Source organism: Nomascus leucogenys, chromosome 3 (assembly GCF_006542625.1).
Source record: "Nomascus leucogenys isolate Asia chromosome 3, Asia_NLE_v1, whole genome shotgun sequence".
Taxonomy (NCBI): Eukaryota; Metazoa; Chordata; class Mammalia; order Primates; family Hylobatidae; genus Nomascus; species Nomascus leucogenys.
The window spans coordinates 118,499,385-118,521,090 of record NC_044383.1 but is presented as its reverse complement, the minus strand read 5'-3'; the positions used below and the strand labels follow the sequence as shown (position 1 = coordinate 118,521,090).

At 36.2% G+C, this 21,706-nt stretch overlaps 1 protein-coding gene across 1 annotated transcript in view; it reads left to right on the top strand.

The window, feature by feature from the left end:
• Nucleotides 1-16,482, top strand: part of MOXD1 (monooxygenase DBH like 1) — a 105,756-nt gene extending 89,274 nt beyond the window's left edge. The window contains exons 11-12 of the mRNA XM_003255722.3: nt 14,580-14,748; nt 15,219-16,482. Coding sequence (XP_003255770.1) covers nt 14,580-14,748; nt 15,219-15,383 — 334 coding nt within the window. The 3' untranslated portion in view covers nt 15,384-16,482. The remainder of the gene's footprint in view (nt 1-14,579; nt 14,749-15,218) is intronic.
• Nucleotides 16,483-21,706: the final 5,224 nt, after the last annotated feature.

Below are 21,706 nucleotides of genomic sequence, written 5' to 3'. Positions count from 1 at the left end.
TTCTATTCTGTGCTTTTCATATAATGATTAATCAGGTTCTATATTTTATTTTAAACATTCTATAGCAATCCTAGGAAGGATTGATAGAAAAAATGAGACAACTATGTCTTGTCTCAATTTTATTGTCTGTTCTTGGGGGTGCTATTTCTGTCTGTCTCCTACAGATCTGGCAAGTCTTAAGGAAAAACAAAAAACTCACAAAGATCAAATAACAAAATAGATAATGAGTTTAGATAAATTGTGTATTCCCTGTTTTACCATAAATCAAGACTGAATACGCAGGTCTGGTGAGATATAAGTAATGGAAAGTTCCTGTGTTGTTGGTTCTGTTCCTAAAAAAGCATCAATAGCTGTTTCTCTTCCTCTTTGCAGGAAAAATCACTTTATGTTTTTACTATTTAAAGCTCACACATGCTTATTATAAAGAGTTCAGGTAATGCAGAACAAGTTGTTATAAAGAAGGCAAAAGCAACCACCTCAAATTCTACTCAACATAAACATTGCTAACATGTTGATTGAATGTTATTATTAACATCTTAATATGTATATATTTACATAAAATGAATTGATTAAATACTGTTACAAGATTACAATTTATGCACTATTTTTTAAAAACCATTGACTTTCAATTTTTAACTTACAAGAAAGAAACTAAAGTAAAACTGAACATTTGTTGAAGTTCAAATAAATGTTGTTGGTGTTGTTTTAACCACAAGAAATAATATTTTATGAAGAGGATCTCGAATGTTGACAAAATAGATCATAAAATCATCATAGTGATGTTAGATCATGTTAGATTCACTGTAAGTTTCAATTTTAGGTCATGAAAGATGGAGACGTTTATACTTTCACATTTTTCCCACTTCTGCTTTCTATACCACTAAATATTTATTATTTATATTATAATTATTATATTTTCAAGATTTTTAATGTTTACAGTTAATTATGAAACTATAATTCCCAGAATATTTAACATGACTTGATTAGATAAATCAATTCAATGATAACCCTAATCTTTATGATTTCTACATTAATGAGTTTTGAAATTTGAGTCATTAGGATTTTATCTTCAAGTTGTTTAATCAGTAAGGGCTTCTGAGTGCCTTATGCCTCAAGTTCTTTCACATTTGGGAATTTCTACTCTTTTATTTGGACAGCAGTTTGGCTGGATATGATATTTTAGAATCATATTTCTTTCCCTTGGGAGATCTCTCTGGACAAATGGAGGAATTTTTCCTTTACCTGTAGGATTTATAAGTTAAATTGAATACACTTTAGTGTTGAGCATCTGAATTAAGTTTTCCTGGAACACAAAGTGTTTTTATTTATTTATTTATTCTAAACAAACAAACAAAAAACGGGATACATGTGCAGAATGTGCAGTTTTGTTACATAGGTATACGAGTGCCATGGTGGTTTGCTGCACCTATTGACCCATCTTCTAAATTTTCTCCCCTCACCCCCCATCCCCCAACAGGCCCTGGTGTGTGTTGTTCCCCTCTCTGTGTCCATGTGTTCTCATTGTTCAACTCCCACTTATGAGTGAGAGTATGTGGTGTTTGGTTTTCTGTTCCTGTGTCAGTTCGCTGAGGACATTGGCTTCCAACTTCATCCATGTCCTTTCAAAGGACATGATCTCATTCCTTTTTGTGGCAGCATAGTATTCCATAGTGTATATGTACCACATTTTCTGTATCCAATCTATTACTGATAGGCATTTGGGTTGGTTCCATGGCTTTGCTATTGTAAATAGTGCTGCAATAAACATACAAGTGCATGTGTCTTTATAGTAGAATGATTTATATTCTTTTGGGTATATACCAAGAATGGGATATTGCTGGGTCAAATGGTATTTCTGGTTCTAGATCCTTGAAGAATTGCTATACTGTCTTCCATAGTGGTGGAAATAATTTGCATTCTGACCAACAGTGTAAAAGCATTCCTATTTCTCCGCAGACTCGCCAGCATCTGTTGTTCCCTGACTTTTTAATAATTGCCATTCTGACTGGAATGAGATGGTATCTCTTTGTGGTTTTGATTTGCATTTCTCTGATGATCAGTGATGTTGAGTTTTTTCATATTTCTTGGCTGCATAAATGTCTTCTTTTGAGAAGTGTCTGTTCATATCCTTTGCTGACTGTTTAATGGGATTGTTTTTTTCTTGTAAATTTGTTTAACTTCCTTGTAAGTTCTGGATATTAGACTTTGTTGGATGGGTAGATTGCAAAAATGTTCTCCCATTCTGTAGGTTGCCTCTTTGCTCTGATGATAGTTTCTTTTGCTGTGCAGAAGCTCTTTAGTTTAATTAGATCCCATTTGTCAATTTTGGCTTTTGTTGCAATTGCTTTTGGCATTTTTTTTTTTTTTTTGATATGGAGTCTCACTCTGTCACCCGGGCTGGAGTGCAGTGGTGCAATCTCGGCTCACTGCAAGCTCCGCCTCCCGGGTTCACGCCATTCTCCTGCCTCAGCCTCTCTGAGTAGCTGGGACTACAGGCGCCCGCCACCACACCCGGCTAATTTTTTGTATTTTTAGTAGAGACGGGGTTTCACTGTGGTCTCGATCTCCTGACCTTGTGATCCGCCCGCCTTGGCCTCCCAAAGTGCTGGGATTACAAGTGTGAGCCACCGCGCCTGGCCGGCATTTTTGTCATGAAGTCTTTGCCCATGCCTATGTCCTGAATGGTATTAGCCTAGGTTGTCTTCTAGGGTTTCTATGGTTTGCAGTTTTACACCTAAGTCTTTAATCCATCTTGAGTTAATTTTTGTATAAGGTGTAAGGAAGGGGTTCAGTTTCTGTTTTCAGCCTATGGCTAAGCAGTTTTCCCAGCACCATTTAGTGAATAGGAGATCCTTTCCCCATTGCTTGTTTTTGTCAAGTTTGTTAATGGTTGTAGATGTGTAGTGTTATTTCTGAGGTCTCTGTTCTGCTCCATGTCTGTTTTTGCACGAGTACCATGCTGTTTTGGTTACTGTAGCCTTGTAGTATAGTTTGAAGTCAGGTGGTGTGATGCCTCCAGATTTGTTCTTTTTGCTTAGGATTGTCTTAGCTATACAGGGTCTTCTTTGATTCCATATGAAATTTAAAATAGTTGTTGCTAATTCTGTAAAGAATGTCAGTGGTAGTTTGATGGGAATGGCATTGAATCTATAAATTATGTTGGGCAGTATGACCATTTTCATGATATTGATTCTTCCTATCCATGAAAATGGAATGTTTTTCCATTTATTTTTGTCCTCTTTTATTTCCTTGAGCAGTGGTTTATAGTTCTCCTTAAAGAGATCCTTCACATCCCTTGTTAGCTGTATTCCTAGGTATTTTATTCTCTTTGTAGCAATTGTGAATGGAAGTTCATTCATGATTTGGCTCTTTGTTTGTCTGTTGTTGGTGTAAAGGAATGCTTGTGATTTTTCCACATTGATTTTGTATCCTGAGACTTTGCTGAAGTTGCTTATCAGTTTAAGAAGTCTTGGGGCTGAGATGATGGAGTTTTCTGAATATAAAATTATGTCATCTGCAAACAGAGATAATTTGACTTCTTCTCTTCCTATTCAAATACACTTTGTTTCTTTCTATTGCCTGATGGCCCTGGCCAAAATATCCAATACTATGTTGAATAGGAGTGGTGAGAGAGGGCATCCTTGTCTTGTACCAGTTTTCAAAGGGAATGCTTCTGGCTTTTGCCCATTCAATATGGTATTGGCTGTGGCATTGACATAAATAGCTCTTATTATTTTGAGATATTTCCATCAATACCTTGTTTATTTAGTTTTCAACAAGAAGGGATGTTGAATTTTATCAAAGGCCTTTTGTGCATCTATTGAGATAATCATGTGGTTTTTGACTTTGATTCTGTTTATGTGATGGATTATGTTTATTGATTTGCATGGGTTGAACCTGCCTTGTATCCCAGGGATGAAGCCAAGTTGATTGTGGTGGATAAGTTTTTTGATGTGCTGCTGGATTTGGTTTGCCAGTATTTTATTGTGGATTTTCACATCGATGTTCATGAGGAATATTGGCCTGAAGTTTTCTTTTTTTGTTGTGTCTCTTCCTGGTTTTGGTATCAAGATGATGCTGGCTTCATAAAATGAGTTAGGGAGGAGTCCCTCTTTTTCAATTATTTGGAATAGTTTCAGAAGGAATGGTAACAGTTCCTCTTTGTATTTCTGGTAGAATTCAGCTGTGAATCCATCTGGTCCTGGGATTTTTTTGGTTAGTAGGCTATTAATTACTGCCTCAATTTCAGAACTTGTTATTGGTCTATTCAGGGATTCGACTTCTTCCTGGTTTAGTCTTGGGACGGTGTATGTGTCCAGGAACTTACCCATTTCTTCTAGATTTTCCAGTTTATTCGCATAGAGGTGTTTATAGTCTCTGATGGTAGTTTGTATTTCTGTGGGGCCATTGGTGACATCCCGTTTGTCATTTTTTTATTGTGTCTATTTGATTCTTCTCTCTTTTGTTCTTTATTTTCTAGCTAGTGATCTATCTATTTTGTTTTTTGTTTTTGTTTTTGTTTTTTTTTTCAAAAAACCACTTCCTGGATTCATTGATTTTTTTGGAGAGTTTTTCCTGTCTCTATCTCCATCAATTCTTTTCTGATTTTATTTATTTCTTGTCTTCTGCTAGCTTTTGGATTAGTTTTCTCTTGCCTCTCTATCTCTTTTAACTGTGATGTTAAGGTGTTGATTTGAGATCTTTCTAGCTTTCTGATGTGGGGATTTAGTGCTATAAATTTCCCTCTTAACACTGCTTTAGCTGTGTCCCAGAGATTTTGGTACGTTGTCTCTTTGTTCTCATTGGTTTCAAAGAACTTGATTTCTGTCTTAATTTCATTATTTACCCAGGAGTCATTCAGGACTGGGTTGTTCGATTTCCATTAATTGTATGGTTTTGAGTGAGTTTCTTAATCCTGAGTTCTAATTTGATTGCACTGTGGTCTGAGAGACTGTTTGTTTAATGACTTCAGTTCTTTTGCATTTGCCAAGAAGTGTTTTACTTCCAATTATGTGGTCGATTTTAGAATAAGTGCCATGTGGCACTGGGAAGAATGTATATTCTGTTGATTTCAGGTAGACAGTTCGGTAGACGTCTACTAGGTCCACTTGATCCAGAGGTGATTCCAAGTCCTGAATACTCATTAATTTTCTGTCTTGTTGTTCTGTCTAATACTGACAGTGGGGTGTTAAAGTCTCCCACTATTATTGTGTGGGAGTCTAAGTCTCTTTGTAGGTCTCTAAGAACTTGTTTTATGAATCTGGGTGCTCCTGTATTGAGTGCATATATATTTAGAATAGTTAGCTCTTCTTGTTGAATTGTTCCCCTTACTATTATGTAATGCCCTTCTTTGTCTTTTTTGATCTTTGTTGATCTAAAGTCTATTTTGTCAGAGACTAGGATTGCAACCCCTGCTTTTTTTTTTTTCTTTCAATTTGCCTGGTAAATTTTCTTCCATCCCTTTATTTTGAGCCTATGAGTGTTTTTGCATGTGAGATGCGTCTCCTGAATATAGCACACTGATGGGTCTTGACTCTTTATCCAATTTGCCAATCTGTGTCTTTTAATTGGGGCCTTTAGCCCATTTACATTTAAGGTTAGTATTGTTATGTGTGACTTTGATAATTTGATCCTGTCGTCATGCTGCTATTTGGTGATTTCGCACACTAGTTGATGCAGTTTCTTCATAGTGTCATTGATCTTTACAATGTGTTATGTTTTTGCAGTGGCTGGTACCAGTTTTTCCTTTCCATATTTAGTGCTTCTTTCAGGAGCTCTTCCAGGGCAGGCCTGGTAGTATCGAAATCCCTCAGCATTTGCTTGTCTGAAAAGGATTTTATTTCTCCTTCACTTATAAAGCTTAGTTTGGCTGGATATGCAATTCTGGCTTGAAAAGTCTTTTCTTTAAGAATGTTGAATATTGGCCCCCAATCTCTTCTGACTTGTAGAGTTTCTGCTGAGAGGTCCGCTGTTAGTCTGATGGGCTTCCCTTTGTAGGTGACCTGGCCTTTCTCTCTGGCTGCCCTTAACAGTTTGTCCTCCATTTTGACCTTGGAGAATCTGATGATTATGTGTCTTGGGGTTGATCTTCTCATGGAGTATCTTAATGGTGTTCTTTGTATTTCCTGATTTGCATGTTGGCCTTTCTTTTAGGTTGGGGAAGTTCCCCTGGATAATATTCCGAAGCATGTTTTCCAGCTTGTTTCCATTTTCCCTGTCTCCTTCTGGTACTCCAGTGAGTCATAGGTTAGGTCTTTTTATGAAGTCCTATATTTCTTGGAGGCTTTGTTCACTCCTTCTCATTCTTTTTTCTCTAGTCTGGTCTGCATGCCTTATTTCAGCAAGGTGGCCTTCAAACTCTGATATCTTTTCTTCTGCTTGGTTGATTCGGCTGTTGATACTTGTGTATGCTTCATGAAATTCTCATGCTGTATTTTTCAGCTTCGTCAAGTCATTAATATTCCTCTCTAAACTGATTATTCTTGTTAGCAGTTCCTCAACCTTTTATTAAGGTTCTTAGCTTCTTTGCATTGAGTTAGAACATGCTCCTTTAGCCCAGCATAGTTTTTATTACCCATCTTCTGAAGCCTGCTTCTGTCAATTCGTCCATCTGATCCTCCATCTAGTTCTGCGCCCTTGATGGAGCGTTGTTGCAATCATTTGGAGGAGAAGAGGCACTCTGGCCTTTTGGATTTTCGGCATATTTTTATTGATTCTTTCTCATCTTCATGAGTTTGTCCAGTTTTGGTCTTCTAGGCTGCTGACCCTTGGATGGGGTTTTTTGTGGGTGCTTTTTTTGTTGTCATTGATGCTGTTGTTGTTGCTTCCTGCTTGTTTTTCTTTCAACAGTCAGGTCCCTCTTCTGTAGGGCTGCTGCATTTTGCTGGCATTTCACTTCAGGCCCTATTAATCTGATTCTTTCCCACACCTGGAGATGACACTCCAGGAGGCTAGAGAACAGCAAAGATGAGTGCCTGCTCCTTCTTCTGGGACCTCTGACGTCAAGGAGCACCAACCTGATGCCAGTAGGATTACTCCTGTACAGGGTGTCTCACAACCCCTGTTGGAGGGTCTCACCCATTTGGGTGGTACAGGGAACAGGACTCATTTTACAAAGCACTTTTTCCCTTGGTGGAGGGTGTGTGCCTTGCTGGGAGAAAACCCACTCATCTGGGCTGCCCGGATTCCTCAGAACTACCAGGAGGAAAGGCGAAGTCTGCTGGTCCACAGAGACTGTGGCCACTCCTCCCCTTAGGGGCTCAGGACTAGGGAGATCCAGCTTCTGTCCCTGAGCCTCTAGTTGGAGTCATTGGAGTTCCTCTAGGGAAGCCCCACCCAGTGAGGAAGGATGGGTCAGGGTCAAGCCTGAAGAGGCATTCTGGCAGAAGACTGCCACAGCCAGTGTGTCGGGCTGTGGGGGACAAGTCTTGTGACCAAGCCATCCAGCCTCTCTGGCTCCAGCAGGGGAAAAGCACAGTCTGGAGCTATAGAGATGGATGCTGCCCTTCCCCCGCCCAGGGAGCTTAGTATGTTAAGCAGTTGCGAGTCCCAGTGCTGGCTGCTGCTCCTCTCCCAAGGAGCTCAAACAGCTTAGAAAGCAGGCAGCTGCGGTGCTGGGCGACCCTGCCCTCGGGAGTTCGGTAGGCTTAAGCAGATTCCACTTGAGATACTGTTGGCTAAGTTTATGTTTACTCCATAGACTCTCAAAATGTTCTTAAAATAATGTATTTTTCGTTCTTACCAGTGATGTGTAAGAACTCCTGTTACTCAATATTCTTGGCAGTATTTTGTATTTTCAGTGTTTTGCATTTTATCCATTTTAATGTGTATCTAGTGGTATTTTCTTATGGCTTTATTTTCCATTTTCCTTGTGCCTAATGATACTGAGCCTCCTTCACATGTTTATTGGTTATTGTAAAGCAGGTTCACTGTGCAGGTTGTCTGAGTCCAGTAAGAAAGATCGTACTTATACATAACAAGTTACATTAAATGGGTTTATTGCTTACAGATAGGCAGTGAAAACAACAGAATCCTAGAATTTATTGTAAGCCAGTTCTCCAAGGCTCAGGAAATCTGCCTGGAATAGATGGAGCCTCTACTGTACATGTCCCAGTTGCGTGGCAGCTGAAAGACCTTGAAAAGCAGCCCATTCTTGGTTTTATATCCCGGGACAATGTGAGATTCAAGGCTAAAGCATTGAAGGACACTCTGTTTCCAGGGGAGTCTGTTAGTCGGCTTGGGGTGTGATAACAAAATAGCTTAGACTGGGTAATTTATAAACTACAGAAAATTATTGCTTATTGTTGTGAAGACGGGGAAGTCCAAAATCAAGGCACCAGCAGTTTCAGTGTCTTCTGAGGGCTTGCTCTCCACTTCCAAGATGGCACCTTCTTGCTGTGTTCTCACAGGTCGAAGGTACAATTGGAAGGTTCCCTCAAGCCTTTTTTGTAAGGGTACTAATTCCATTCATGATGCATGGAACCCTCTTGACCTAATCACCTCCTCAAGGCCCCACCTCTTAATACACTGCAGTGGAGATGAGATTTCAACATGAGTTTTGGAGGGACATGAACATTCAAACCCTATTGGGGGTACTGGAACAGAACCTGGGCTATTCCAGTCAGTCCCTTCCCATCTCAAGATTTTGTGTTTCCAGCACATTCTATAGTTATTCTTGAGAGCTACAAGCAAAAATGAGAATGGATTGGATTGGTCCAGGGCCACTCAGAGAATTGTCCTAAAGTTTTATATATATATATATGCACACACACACATATATATGTGTATATATGTATATATATGTGCATGTGTATAAATAAATGTGTGTGTGTGTGTGTGTGTGTGTGTGTATACAGTCAGCCCTCTGCTTTCCCAGAGGCAGAACATGGATTCTGCATCCGTGGATTCAACCAACTTCAGATAAAAAATGTTTGAAAAAATTGCATCTATATTGAACATATATGAATATTTTTATTGTCATCATTCCTTAACAATACAGCATAATAACCATCTACATAGCATTTACATTGTATTAGGTATTATAAGTAACCTGGAGATAATTTAAAGTAGATAGGAGCATGTGCATAGGTTATATGTAACTACTACACCATTTTATATAAGTGTCTTGAACATCACAGATTTTGCTATCCTCAGTCCCCCATGGATACCAAGGGACAACTGTGTATTTCTTTTTAATTATTTATTAGAATTTTTGTTCATTGTTAATTGAATTACTTGTTTTCTTATTATTGAGTTGTAAGAGTTCTTTATACTTTGGTTGCAAGTTCTCTGTTGGACGCATGTTTACAGACAATTTCTCCCAGTCTGTGGTTTGACTTTCATTTTATAGCTGTATTTATTGAAGTTTGTTTCATCATTTTTTTGGTTTGTTTTGTGCTTTTCATACCCTGCTTAAAAAATCTTTGCCTACTCAATGGAAGACTTTCTCTTATTTTTCCCCCTGAAAAGTTCACAGTTTTAGCTTTTACATTTAAATGGATCCATTTTGAACACATTTTTGTGTGTAGTGTAAGGTAAATCCAATGTTCATTGTTTTTCATATAGATATCAAGTTGTGCAAGAACCATTTGATGAAAGAAAACTACCTTTTTACTATTGAATTACTTTGGAATATTTCCTGGAAAATCAGTTGTCCATATATTGGTTCTTTCTGGATTTTCTATTCTGTTTCATTGCTCTATATGTTTAGCCTTACTCTAAAACCACATTTAATTATTATAGTTTTATAGGAAGTCTTAAATGTAGGTCTCCAAAACTTTGTCATTTTTTTCCCAAAATTATTTTGATAGTCTAGGTTTATTCTATTTTCATACATATATTTAAATCAACTTGTCAATTTCATTTTTTAAAAAGGACCTGCTGGGATTTGATTGGGATTATATTGAATTTCTAGACAATTTGAGAGAATTGATATCTTAACATTATTGAGTCTTCTATGAACATGGTATGCCTCTTCACTTATTTACTGTTCTTTCATTTCTCTAAGCACTTTTATGTGGTTTTTCAATATAGAAGTTTTGCACATGTTTTGTTAATATATGTTTTTTTTAAGTTTTAGTTATCCTTGTCTGCTAATTCTTTAATCTCTGTCATTTCAAGATCTTGGAGTATTGACTGATTTTTTCTTCTAGTTTAGATTCACATTTACATACTTGTTGATGTGTTTAATAATTTTTGACTAGACATAGACAACAGGACATTATGCACATTGTGTTAATTAGTACTAGGTTGTTTTTATTTCTTTAAAGAACCTTGTTAGTGTGAGTCTAGAATAGATGTTTACTCCGTGTAGTCAACAAAGACATTCCACTCTAGCTAGTTTAAGCTCAAATGTCTGCTAGCTCTATACAGGCTCTGGGAATTGTTTAAGTCACAATCTTCTAGCTGTTCATTGCCCAGTCTTGTGGATTTTACCCTAAATATAGTTGGCTTATTGCTTAGTTACTGACTCAGAGGATCCTTATACAGATTTTTCCTCTGCAATAGGCTACCTTGAATACGTAAGCTTCTTCAGACTCCCTTAACTCTGGTTTTCATCTCCTTAACTTATTGAGATTGTCATTTTCTGTTTCGAAATCCCCTTTCCTGCATTCTGGTCCAGAGAATGCTTCTAGGCAGAAAGCGGGGATGAACATAATATTCAAACACCTTATTTGTTTCCTTACTTTTGGGGATCATAGTTCTGTGCTATTTTCCAATGTCCAAACCAGCTGTTTCATATGGTTTGTTGAATTTTGAGTTTTTTACAGGAAGTTAGTGTCAGTTACTCCAACATGGCCAAAAGTAGATGTCTGTTAATGAAGTTTTGTTCCTTTTACTAGTTTTTGATCACATGTTTACTTGCTTGATGGATGGAGAGTCTGTAATACAGTTCATTTAGCTATAAGTACATGGACACTGTTTCTTGGTTACATCTTCCATCTCTCTTCCTTCCTTCTCCTTCTCTACCCCAAGAAAGACACTAGCAATAAAACTTTTAAAACAGGAGTCCAGAGAGGCTCAGATAAGAAATGTAACCACAGATTATTTTTCTCCATCTGCTTTTCAATTTATGTAGAAGAGAGGGACCAAGTATAAAAATCATTAAACTTTTAAAATTTCCATTGATCAGTTTGAATTTATAAGAGTAAATAGCTTTATGTTTCACTTAAAAATTTAAAAAATTACTCTACCATGGTGTATTGCAGTAAACTTTGCTATCTTCTAAGAAAAACATGTCTCAGAGTTTAGATGGAATTTACAAAGGAAAATTACCCATCAATATTAAAGCATAATAATAACACTGCTTTTTATTGACTACAGTAATATATATATATATAATGCCATTCGTTTACATGTATGTATGGATAGACATTTATACACTGACAAGATATGCAGAAATGTAACTTTTTATTTCTGTAACATTCCTAATTATTTCTAACTAATCCCTAATCCCAGTAAAAGCAGAAATACTTGCTACTTTAAGGTTACCTGTTTCTGGTTTAAAGCTTAGTCTTTTTGAAAAAAAAAGTATTCAGGATAAATATTCACTTTTTCAGTCTGCTCTTTTCTCTAGGAGATGATTTGGAAGTGTGTAGGATAGGCTAGAAAGGTTAGAGATGACAAGTAGGATGTTTATTAGTATAAAGTTATTATAGAACAGGGGCCTAAACCAAGTTAGTGGGAGTGGAAAGGAGATGATAAATATGAGACAAAAATGCCATCTCAGAAAGGTTGGTGACCACATATATCCCCAGGTCACCCAGCCTCAGTCTTTCTGTCTCCGACATACGAGCCACTGGGCTTGGCCTTTCTATATATCTGTTCTAAAAACTGACAAATGGGGTTACACCTCTTCTGTCACTTTATGTTGGGCAATCTCAATAATAGGCAATTTACGAAATTATTATAGCAGCAAAGCTTTTTAAGATTTCATCTGTGTATAATGGTCACACTATTCATTCTTAACAGCTGGGCACCAGAGGCTTTAGGCCACCTAAGCACCATAGTAAAGACTGTCGTGCCACCTTGTGGTGTTTCAGATGGTTACAGACTGATGATTTTCCCCTAGCATTTCTCTAGTAATAAAATTGATTTTCTCTTTTTCAATTTAGGCATTTTATCTTTTTGAAAAGTAAATTTTATTTTTAATAATTGACTTAAAATGATCAATACCTGTAGCTTTTAGTGCTTTTAAAAGGACATTGTATGCAAATATAATAACTTCTTTCAAGCCAAGTTTTTGCTTTATACTAATTCTGGATTGTATCTCTATAAAATTGTCACAATATGTTTAATTTTCAAGTGGTGTAGATTTTAGGTCATTGCTAGGTATGTTTATGTAATGTGATGCTGATTGCTCTTACTTTATGGGACTTCACTTTAAAGTCTTTGTATAAAATAATGCATTTAAAACTCAACAAAGATATATATTGATTCTAATTAAAGGAAATTATGAAAAATGTAAAGATCTGCATATATTACCTATTTTCCTCATTATCTCACTTATTAGATACGGAAGAAATATTTCAAATTTAGACATAAAAAATTATCTTTATAACTCCAAAAAATTAATAAGCAACTTTTAATTTACTTAAAAAGATGATATTAAATGTGCCTGAGTGGGTTATGTATGTCAGAGAGAGAGAGAGAGAGAGTAATGACATAAATAAATTTTTAAAAGTGAAGATTAATGTATATTCTTCAGCTGAGATTATTTGATAATTACAGAAATTACTGTAACATCTTGGGATGTTGTGGGTGCCAAATACTTTCTAGTCACCATGATAATTTCCTGCAAGGTCCATGGATTAATGTAAAATTTTGTGACACGCCAACACTTACACTTTTCCCTTTTTCAGGAATCAATAATATAAAACTTATGTTTAATGAAAGACAACACCTGAAAAGTATCTTTTCAAGCAAGTCATGTCATTCACTTTTTCACTTCACTTTTTCTGTCACTTTTTCTGTCTGCTCATGTCATTCTTGTGGTTTCTTTTTCCTTTCTTGGATATTTGGCATGTGATTTTTGGAGTGGCAGGTGAAGGCAGACTGTATTCTATATAGGGTATTTTTTTTCTCAGTACATTTTTAAAATTTCAACTTTTATTTTAAGTTCAAGGGATGCCATGTTTAGATTTGTTACAATGGTATATTGTGTGAAACTGGGGTTTGGGGTATGAATGATTCCATCACCCAGGTAGTGAGCCTAGCACCCAACAGGTAGTTTTTTCATTCTTGTCTCCCTCTCTCCCTCTCTATCTAGTAGTTCCCAGTGTCTGTTTTTCCTATCTTTATGTCTAAGTGTACTCAATGATTAGATCCCACGTATATGTGAGAACACGCGGTTTTTGGTTTTCTGTTCCTGTGTAATTCACTTAGGATGATGGCCTCCAGATGCACCCATGTTGTTGCAAAGGACATGATTTCTCTCTTTTTTTTGTGGCTACATAGTATTCCATGGTGTACATGTACCACATTTTCTTTATCCAGTCCACCTTTGATGGACACCTTGGTTGATTCCATGTCTTTGCTATTGTGAATAGTGCTATGATGAACATACAAATGCCTATGGTCTTTTTGGTAGAACTATTTATTTTCCTTTGGGTATATAGCTAGTAATAGGATTACTGGGTTGAATGGTAGTTCTGTTCTAAGTTCTTTGAGAAATCTACAAACTGCTTCAACAGTTGGCTGAACTAATTTACATCCCCACCAACAATGTATAAGCATTGTCTTTTCTCTGCAACCTTGCCAATATCAGTTTTTTTTTTTTTTTTTTGCATTTTAATAATAGCCCTTCTGACTGGTGAGATGGTATTTCACTCTGGTTTTTATTTGCATTTTTCTGATGATTATTAGTGATGTGGAGCATTTTTTCATTTTTTTGGCCGTTTGTGTGTCTTCTTTTAAGAAATGAGTAAAATTTTTGAAGCATTGATCAAATGACATTTTTTGTTGTATTTATCTTCTCACTTAGCTAAGCCAAAACAGATCAGCCAGCAGGGGTCAGGCTTTTATAGTGCATGGGTTTGAACTTTCCATCTCTCATAGTATCTTTTGGGAACCTGCAGTTTTCTTGATTACACCATTAGCATTGTACTCTTCAAAAATGAATGCTTACCAGTTAATTTGTTAACTAGAACCAAACCAAATTAATGTGGAATTGTGAGGCTCTGTAGAGGCTTTCTGAGACAAAATTATTTGTTTAAACTTTGACCGGTTATGTTGGCTCACACCTAGAATCCCAGCACTTTGAGTGGTGGAGGTGGGAGGGTTGCTTGCACCCGGGAGTTCCAGACTAACCTTGGCAACATAGCGAGACCCAATCTCTATTAAAAAATATTAAATTAAAAATAAAATTAATGCCAGTCTGCTACTAAAATATATCATTCTTTAAAAAGATTTTATTTGGTATTTCTTCTAGTAATCGCTGATGAGCTCATCAACGTTTTGTATCAGGTTATCTATGTGTCTGAAAATGAATAAGTGTGAGATCTATTTTAGGACGTTGAAAAGTAAAGGAAACATGTAATGCATTTGTTCTGAATATGACTAATTGTGTCTTTTAAATTCAGGACCTGGCCTTTCATTATCAAAAGCCCCAAGCAATATAAAAACCTTTCTTTCATGGATGCTATGAATAAGTTTAAATGGACTAAAAAGGAAGGTCTCTCCTTCAACAAGCTGGTCCTCAGCCTGCCAGTGAATGTGAGATGTTCCAAGACAGACAATGCTGAGTGGTCGGTAAGCTCTTTTTAACCTCTGACAACCCAATTGACACATTTTATCTGAATCTGTTACAGGAAAACCTAAGGAGAAGACAAATATCCAAAAATCCAGGGGTCCAGTTGCCTTTTAATGTCTGATAATTTTTGTTCAATGATTACTTGGGTTGAGTGAAAACTCCTCATTCTACCCCATTTCAAGAGATAAATTAGTTCTAAAACTAAGGTTGGGATAGAGCAGGAACAGGCTGGAATGAGTCCTGCAAAAAGCAATAAAGACTGCTTTGTATTCTTTTCCAAAGGAGTGCCTGGTCCTCTTTTCTGTTTCCTCCTAAACCCTAGGTTTCTGACTCCCCCAGTGTGTGACTCCTTTGGTAACCACTCCTGCCCCCTTTATCCCTTGCAGAAGTGTGGGCAGCTCAGCCTGCTTGGTCACTGTCCTGCTTTAAATCAGATGTTCATTTGCATTGTTTGTGCTTCCGTTTTCAGATTCAAGGAATGACAGCATTACCTCCAGATATAGAAAGACCCTATAAAGCAGAACCTTTGGTGTGTGGCACGTCTTCTTCCTCTTCCCTGCACAGAGATTTCTCCATCAACTTGCTTGTGTGCCTTTTGCTACTCAGCTGCACGCTGAGCACCAAGAGCTTGTGATCAAAATTCTGTTGGACTTGACAATGTTTTCTATGATCTGAACCTGTCATTTGAAGTACAGGTTAAAGACTGTGTCCACTTCGGGCATGAAGAGTGTGGAGACTTTTCTTCCCCATTTTCCCTCCCTCCTTTTTCCTTTCCATGTTACATGAGAGACATCGATCAGATTCTCTTCTCTTTCTTAGAAATACCTGATGTTATATATACATGGTCAATAAAATAAAACTGGCCTGACTTAAGATAACCATTTTTAAAAATTGGGCTGTCATGTAGGAATAAAAGAATTCTTTATTTCCTACTACATTCTGCTTTATTTAAATACTCATTGTTACTATTTCACTTTTTGACTTGACTTTTATATTTCTTTAAAAAATTCCTTCCTTTTAAAAAATATAAAAGGGACTACTGTTCATTCCAGTTTTTTTCTTCTTTCTTGTTCTTCTAGTGTGACTTTTCAAGTGTAACAGCCATTCTTCCTGACTTTAACATTGTCCAGTTCTGGTCTTTTCTGTGAATTACCACTGGGCCCCTTACCTCAATGCTTTTTGTTGATGCCCACTCGGGTTCCCTTGTTTATCTGAGTCTGTTGGTACCCCAAATGACCCCACACCCATCTTAAAGTACTTTTTTTCACCTTCCCTGTTTAGTACTGGCCAGATGAGTTTTTTCTAGAGCTCTGTCACTATCTGAAAAGAAAGAGGCTATGGGAAACATAGAAATGGCATGTATTAATAACTGATCATAGGCTGAGGAGAAAAAGTGTAGCTGGCCGCAAACCCAGTGCTGTGAGGGGACTTGTATGAGGTTCCAGGACAAAGACAGACCGTGTGAGCCAGTCCAGGAGAGTGTAAGTTCTGAATGGTTCCTTGCTGACTGTTGGGTGACACATGTACCACATACTGGCTCAATTTAAGTCATGGTTCTATTGTAGATTTATTTTTATATTAGTTAATAAATGACTTTAAATTGTCACCAATTGAAAATCTTGTCACTCTTTTGGTTTTCTTTATATAACTCAGCCAAATCTTGTTTTATGTCCTGTCCTCATCTCTTAAGCTAAATCTGTTTGGATCATATTAATAAACTAAATGAAATTACATTTTTGTGTGGTATTTTATACACTCCTTAAGAAAAAGTAAGTGATTCAGTACTAGTATTGACAGTAAAAGTCAATTAAGAATGTTGCATTTTCCATTCCATTTTGAAGCCCTTTTTGCCCCACAATGTCTTCAACACAAACCATATTGCCTTTTAAATAAATATGTTTCGGAGTATTTCCTTCTTGATTCTTAGAACTTGTACATTTGATGAAATGTTTTTAATATTTATGAGGCAAATTTTTGAGTTTACTTTATTTCTTTTTATTTTATAAGTGCTATTTCACATTCTATGATTTTCCATTCAAATATTTATATGAGAAATATAATTCCAAATGCTCCCTATTTGAAATTTTATGTTGATTTTTACTTCAGAATTTCTGAATTTGAGGTATCAAAGTCAAATGATTTCCTCCTGAGATTCTGTAATATTATATTTGTTCTTGGTAAGGAAAGTGAACATACCAGCTAGAAGAGGGTAAACAGCTTTGGAAGCTTAATTTGTGGAACCAGGTCGGGGAATCTGTTCCATTGATGTTACTAAGAAGAAAGTTGACGTTATTTTTGTGGAAATTCTCATGAATATATGTGATTTCAAGGAAGAGACTCTATTTCAAATTAGGATAAGTTATCTGTTGTAAGTTCTATAGAATTCTGATTATATTCTAAGTTATTTGGTCTTATGTTGAGCACACCTTCCTGAACAGCTGGGCTTTTTATTACTCCTTTTTCAGAGAGGCTTTTAATTGCTTTCCTGGATTAAATAGCATCACCTGACACCTAGGCTGTCAGGCACAAGTCCCCGAGACTTGGGGTCTCCATGTATGATGGTCCCTGGTTGGATCCTTAGGTTCAGAGAGTGTGGAGAAGACATACCTGGTGAAACCAACATTCATCAGTGCCATGTAAAATTGAGGGTATCCTGGGTGATCATTTTTTTTTTCTGAAGGGGGCTCAGGCGGAATCAAAGGAGTCCTAGCAGTGATAAGAGTGATGTAGTCAATAGAGGTAGACGTATTAAGAGCTTTGGACTTTGTCCTAATGGCTCCAGAGGCCAATGATGGGTGGCAAACAAAAGGACATTTGGAAGCAGTATGTAATGGCTATTGCTCAGCCAAACTCATTATTGGATATAAAAGTCATTTCAATTTTTAATATAAGTATTGCTGATTTAACAACTTTGAAATTAAAACTTTTTCATATCCGTAAGTATTTTCTTACATCTAGGTCATAATAAGTGGAATTACAGAAATAATCATTGCGTATTTCAAGAATTTTGATGAAACATTGACAGATATCTTTAACTTTTTCTCAAATGGTTTGGAAAAATATCTGTCTATCTATCATCTATCTATCTATCTATCTATCTATCTATCTATCTATCATCTATCATCATCATCATCTATCTATCATCATCTATGTATCTATCTGGCATCTGTCTATGTATCTACAGAGAGAGACATGTAAAATGATAATAATGGGTGAGTCTGGTTGGAGAACATAAGATTTCTTTGTACTATTGTTGCAATTTTTTAAGTTTGAAATTATTTCAGAATAAAAAGCTAGAAATGCAAAACACATCATGAAGGATCCAGCTACAGCACAGTGATCCAGGTAGGTTTTCTTCCCCTTGCAGTGTTCCTACATTTTGAGGTGGTAAAGAGAGAAACTAGATGGTGCTTACTCCTCAGATACCACTGAGAGAGGGCAGAGATGACTGCAAGTTTGTCAGTTCTGACTAAAGATAGGATGTGCTTCCAGTTTGGAAATAAAAAAAAAAAAAGAAAAAAGAAACCACAAAACAAAAAAACAGAGGGCTTGAGGGACCCAGGGAGTGACGAAAAATCCCAAAAACTTAAAAAAAAAAAAAAAAAGGAAGAGGTCTTGCAGGCTGGAAATCACTTAAAAATAATATATTTATTTTGCTCTTCCCCTGATTATAAACCTAATGTGTAATAATGCCCATTTGCTAAAGAAAACTTAGAAAAGTATGATAATTTTTTAAATAATAAAATCTGTTAATCCTATTGACCAGAGAGTAAATAAAACCTGTTAATAAATAAAAATAAATAAAATCTGTTAATTCTATTTCCCACTTCTATCTTTTACGTGCATATGCTTCTAGTATATGTCTGCGAAGGTGTATATCTGTGTGTATTCATATATAGATGGAGATACAGATGTTAGGTAACACTAGTTTCTGAAACAAATTCCAAAATATCAATGCTTTAACACAATGAAGTTTATTTTGCATCAATTAATTGCTCAATGTGTGTTCATTTGGTCATTGGCTTTCCATCTTGTGGTGATTCCAGGACCCAGGATCCTGTGGCCTTACCATTCCTAGGACTCAGGGTCATTTGCATTCAGCCTGCTAATGGAGAAGGACCTGACCTAGAAGGGGCAGAAATCACTTCCACTTTCACCACGTTGGTTAAAATAAGTCACATGGCCTCAATGAGATGCAAGAGGGGCTAAGAATGTCATCTCTCTTTGGGTACCTGGAGAATGACAACACTACAGAAAGGAAGCCATCTCTGCTGCAATATATGTTTTTAGTAAAATTGACTTTCATCTACTCAAATGATTCCAAGATTTTTGAGTTTTAAAAACAATGATCAAACCAACATAGGGTTGTCAACTTATGTTTGGCAAAATAGGATACTAAACAGAATAGTTACTATTTATTTAATAAATTAACAAATTGTATTGAGCCTATGTTGAGCCATGCTGTGTACTATAGCGTTGGGCTTACAATTGTGATGAAGCCCATAGCTGAGTACACTAAACCTCTTATCACCAACATTTCATTTTACAAATTGGAAGGATTCAAAATAAATATCAGTTCTTCAAATTGAATAAATTTAGCTTTACAGAAAGCTTACATCATTGTCATGGACCATCCTTTCTCCATAGATTATTTGGACTATGAACTTAGTTTATATCATTTTGATCATCTTAGCCCTACAAGATTTTAATTGACAGTTGTATCTAAATCCAACATAGTCAAACTGGTACTTCATGAGTAGAAAATGGTAAATTGAACAGGCTCATGGCAGCATCCATTACTCCCCAGGCCGGAGCTGTGATCCATGGAAACTATGAAGAGTCATGGAACATTGTTACAAACTTAAAATAGGCTTACTGCATAATGTCTCTGTCTTAAATATAATAATGTGCATTTGAAAGTCCAAGAAGAGTTATATAGTATGGAACATTTCTCAAACTCATTTTACCAAACCCCTGTTGTGGTGGAGCAACGTTCCCAAAGGAACAAACTCTGGGGCACACAACTTTCTGAGCAGAGCATGTCCAGGTTTCTTTAACAAGTTCTTGGAAACTTCCAAACTGTTCATGGGCAACTAAAAAACAGCCCAACAGACATAAGCCTTTCACTTGGGTTCATGGTCTATTCCTTATTTGCTGTGTTATTTTGCCAATAAACAAACACACCCTCTTTTTTTTTTTTGAGAGAGCCATCCTCCCACCACAGCCGCCTAAGTAGCTGGGACCACAGGTGTGCACCACCATGTCCAGCTATTTTTTTTTTTTCTGTTTTTGGTAAAGACGAGGTCTCACTATGTTGCCCAGGCTCGTCTCAAACTCCTGAGCTCAAGCAATCCATCCTCCTCAGCCTCCCAAAGTGCGGGGATTAAAGGCTTGAGCCATTGTGCCCGGCCCTCTGTTTTTTTATTAATCTAGAGTGGTACAACTTACAGAAAAAAATGAAAAACAATTTACCATTTTCTAAAGGAATATGCTAAAATGAATTATTTGACATCAGTAAGGTATTTAAGAAATGTTGACAAGGCTGCATATCTTTGGAACATTTCAGACCTATAGATAGAGACTACTTTTATTTCATAAGTAATTTTATTCCTTTAGAGAATGCTAAATTTCAAAATCCTGCCTTATTTCCCAACAATGAAAGCAGAAAAATTAAAACACAAAATTCGTCAGATGAGTTATAAGTGACTCTCTTTGACCAGTCACAGCTTTTGCACTTTCTAAAGATTTTCCATCACAAAGAGCAAAATATTTGCAGTGACTTGTTTGGTCATCATGATGTTGCTAAATTGCTTTACCATAAGGAAGACCTTACGTTAAAAAAGGCAACTTTTAATGAAAGTTGTTTTGTAGAGTTCCCTTCATTGTCCTTTGATTAACAATAGCATGAGGACTCTGGCCTCAATCTAAGGTTTATTTAATAAAGACATTTCTTTTCCAATTTCTTTAATATTTGTTGTGGAATTGATATAATGTGAAAAAAGGAATTTGGGGGGAATAATATACAAATGTAGAATGAAAGCCTGAATTACACAAGTTTCTGTCTTACTTTTTAATCGATTAAATATTGCTAATCAAAATAATGTCACATGTTTTTATAGTGTTTTGGAATTTGCAAAGTGTTTTCACAATATTCTCATTAATGCTTAAAACTGCTTTTACAAATGAATAGTTATATTCAGAAAAGGTAAGTAGACAGCATGTTGTACTGTGGTAATTATGGGAGACCTAATTTCCAATTGATTTACTTTAAACTATGTGGACATAAACTATGTCCAAAATGACTTAGTAAATTTCTCTTTTCCCATCAATAAAGTAGTGATAATAATTTCTAATCTTAAGAAGTTGCTTGTGGATTAAATAGGGTAATAAAGATATGGCATCTGACACATTGAGCTCAGTCAATATCAGTTTTCTTCTTTCCTTTGCAAGACCCCAGGTTTAGGGTGCACAATTCCTGGCAGCAGAAGCAGATTTCCTATTTTATTTTCTATACCATTTTCTAGATATAATCAATTGAAATTTGGCTTTAACTGAATCAATTTTTCAAAGTGAATGACACTTAATCAAATGAATATTAGGTCTGAGTGAATTTGGCAATCACTCTCAAAAAGAAAAAATATTAATGACTAGCTACTTGTCATTTCTCACGTTTCTGAAAAGGAAAGACATTATTCTTTGCTCTTTTTCCTCCTGGAAATAATCTGCTTTCACTGAAACTAATAAAGTTAAAATGAACCAATCTACCTTTCTCATTTTTTTTATGATTTGCAAAAATGGAGTTCTAGTTTTTTCTGAGGAAAGCTTTACAATTTTGGCCTATTTTTCATTGCTTCATGAGGCTTTTCCTTCCACATTTGGTTAATGTATCTTCACCTCACTTTGACTATTTCATAAGTTGTCTTCTCTTCTTAGAATATATTTAAAAGACAGATTTTT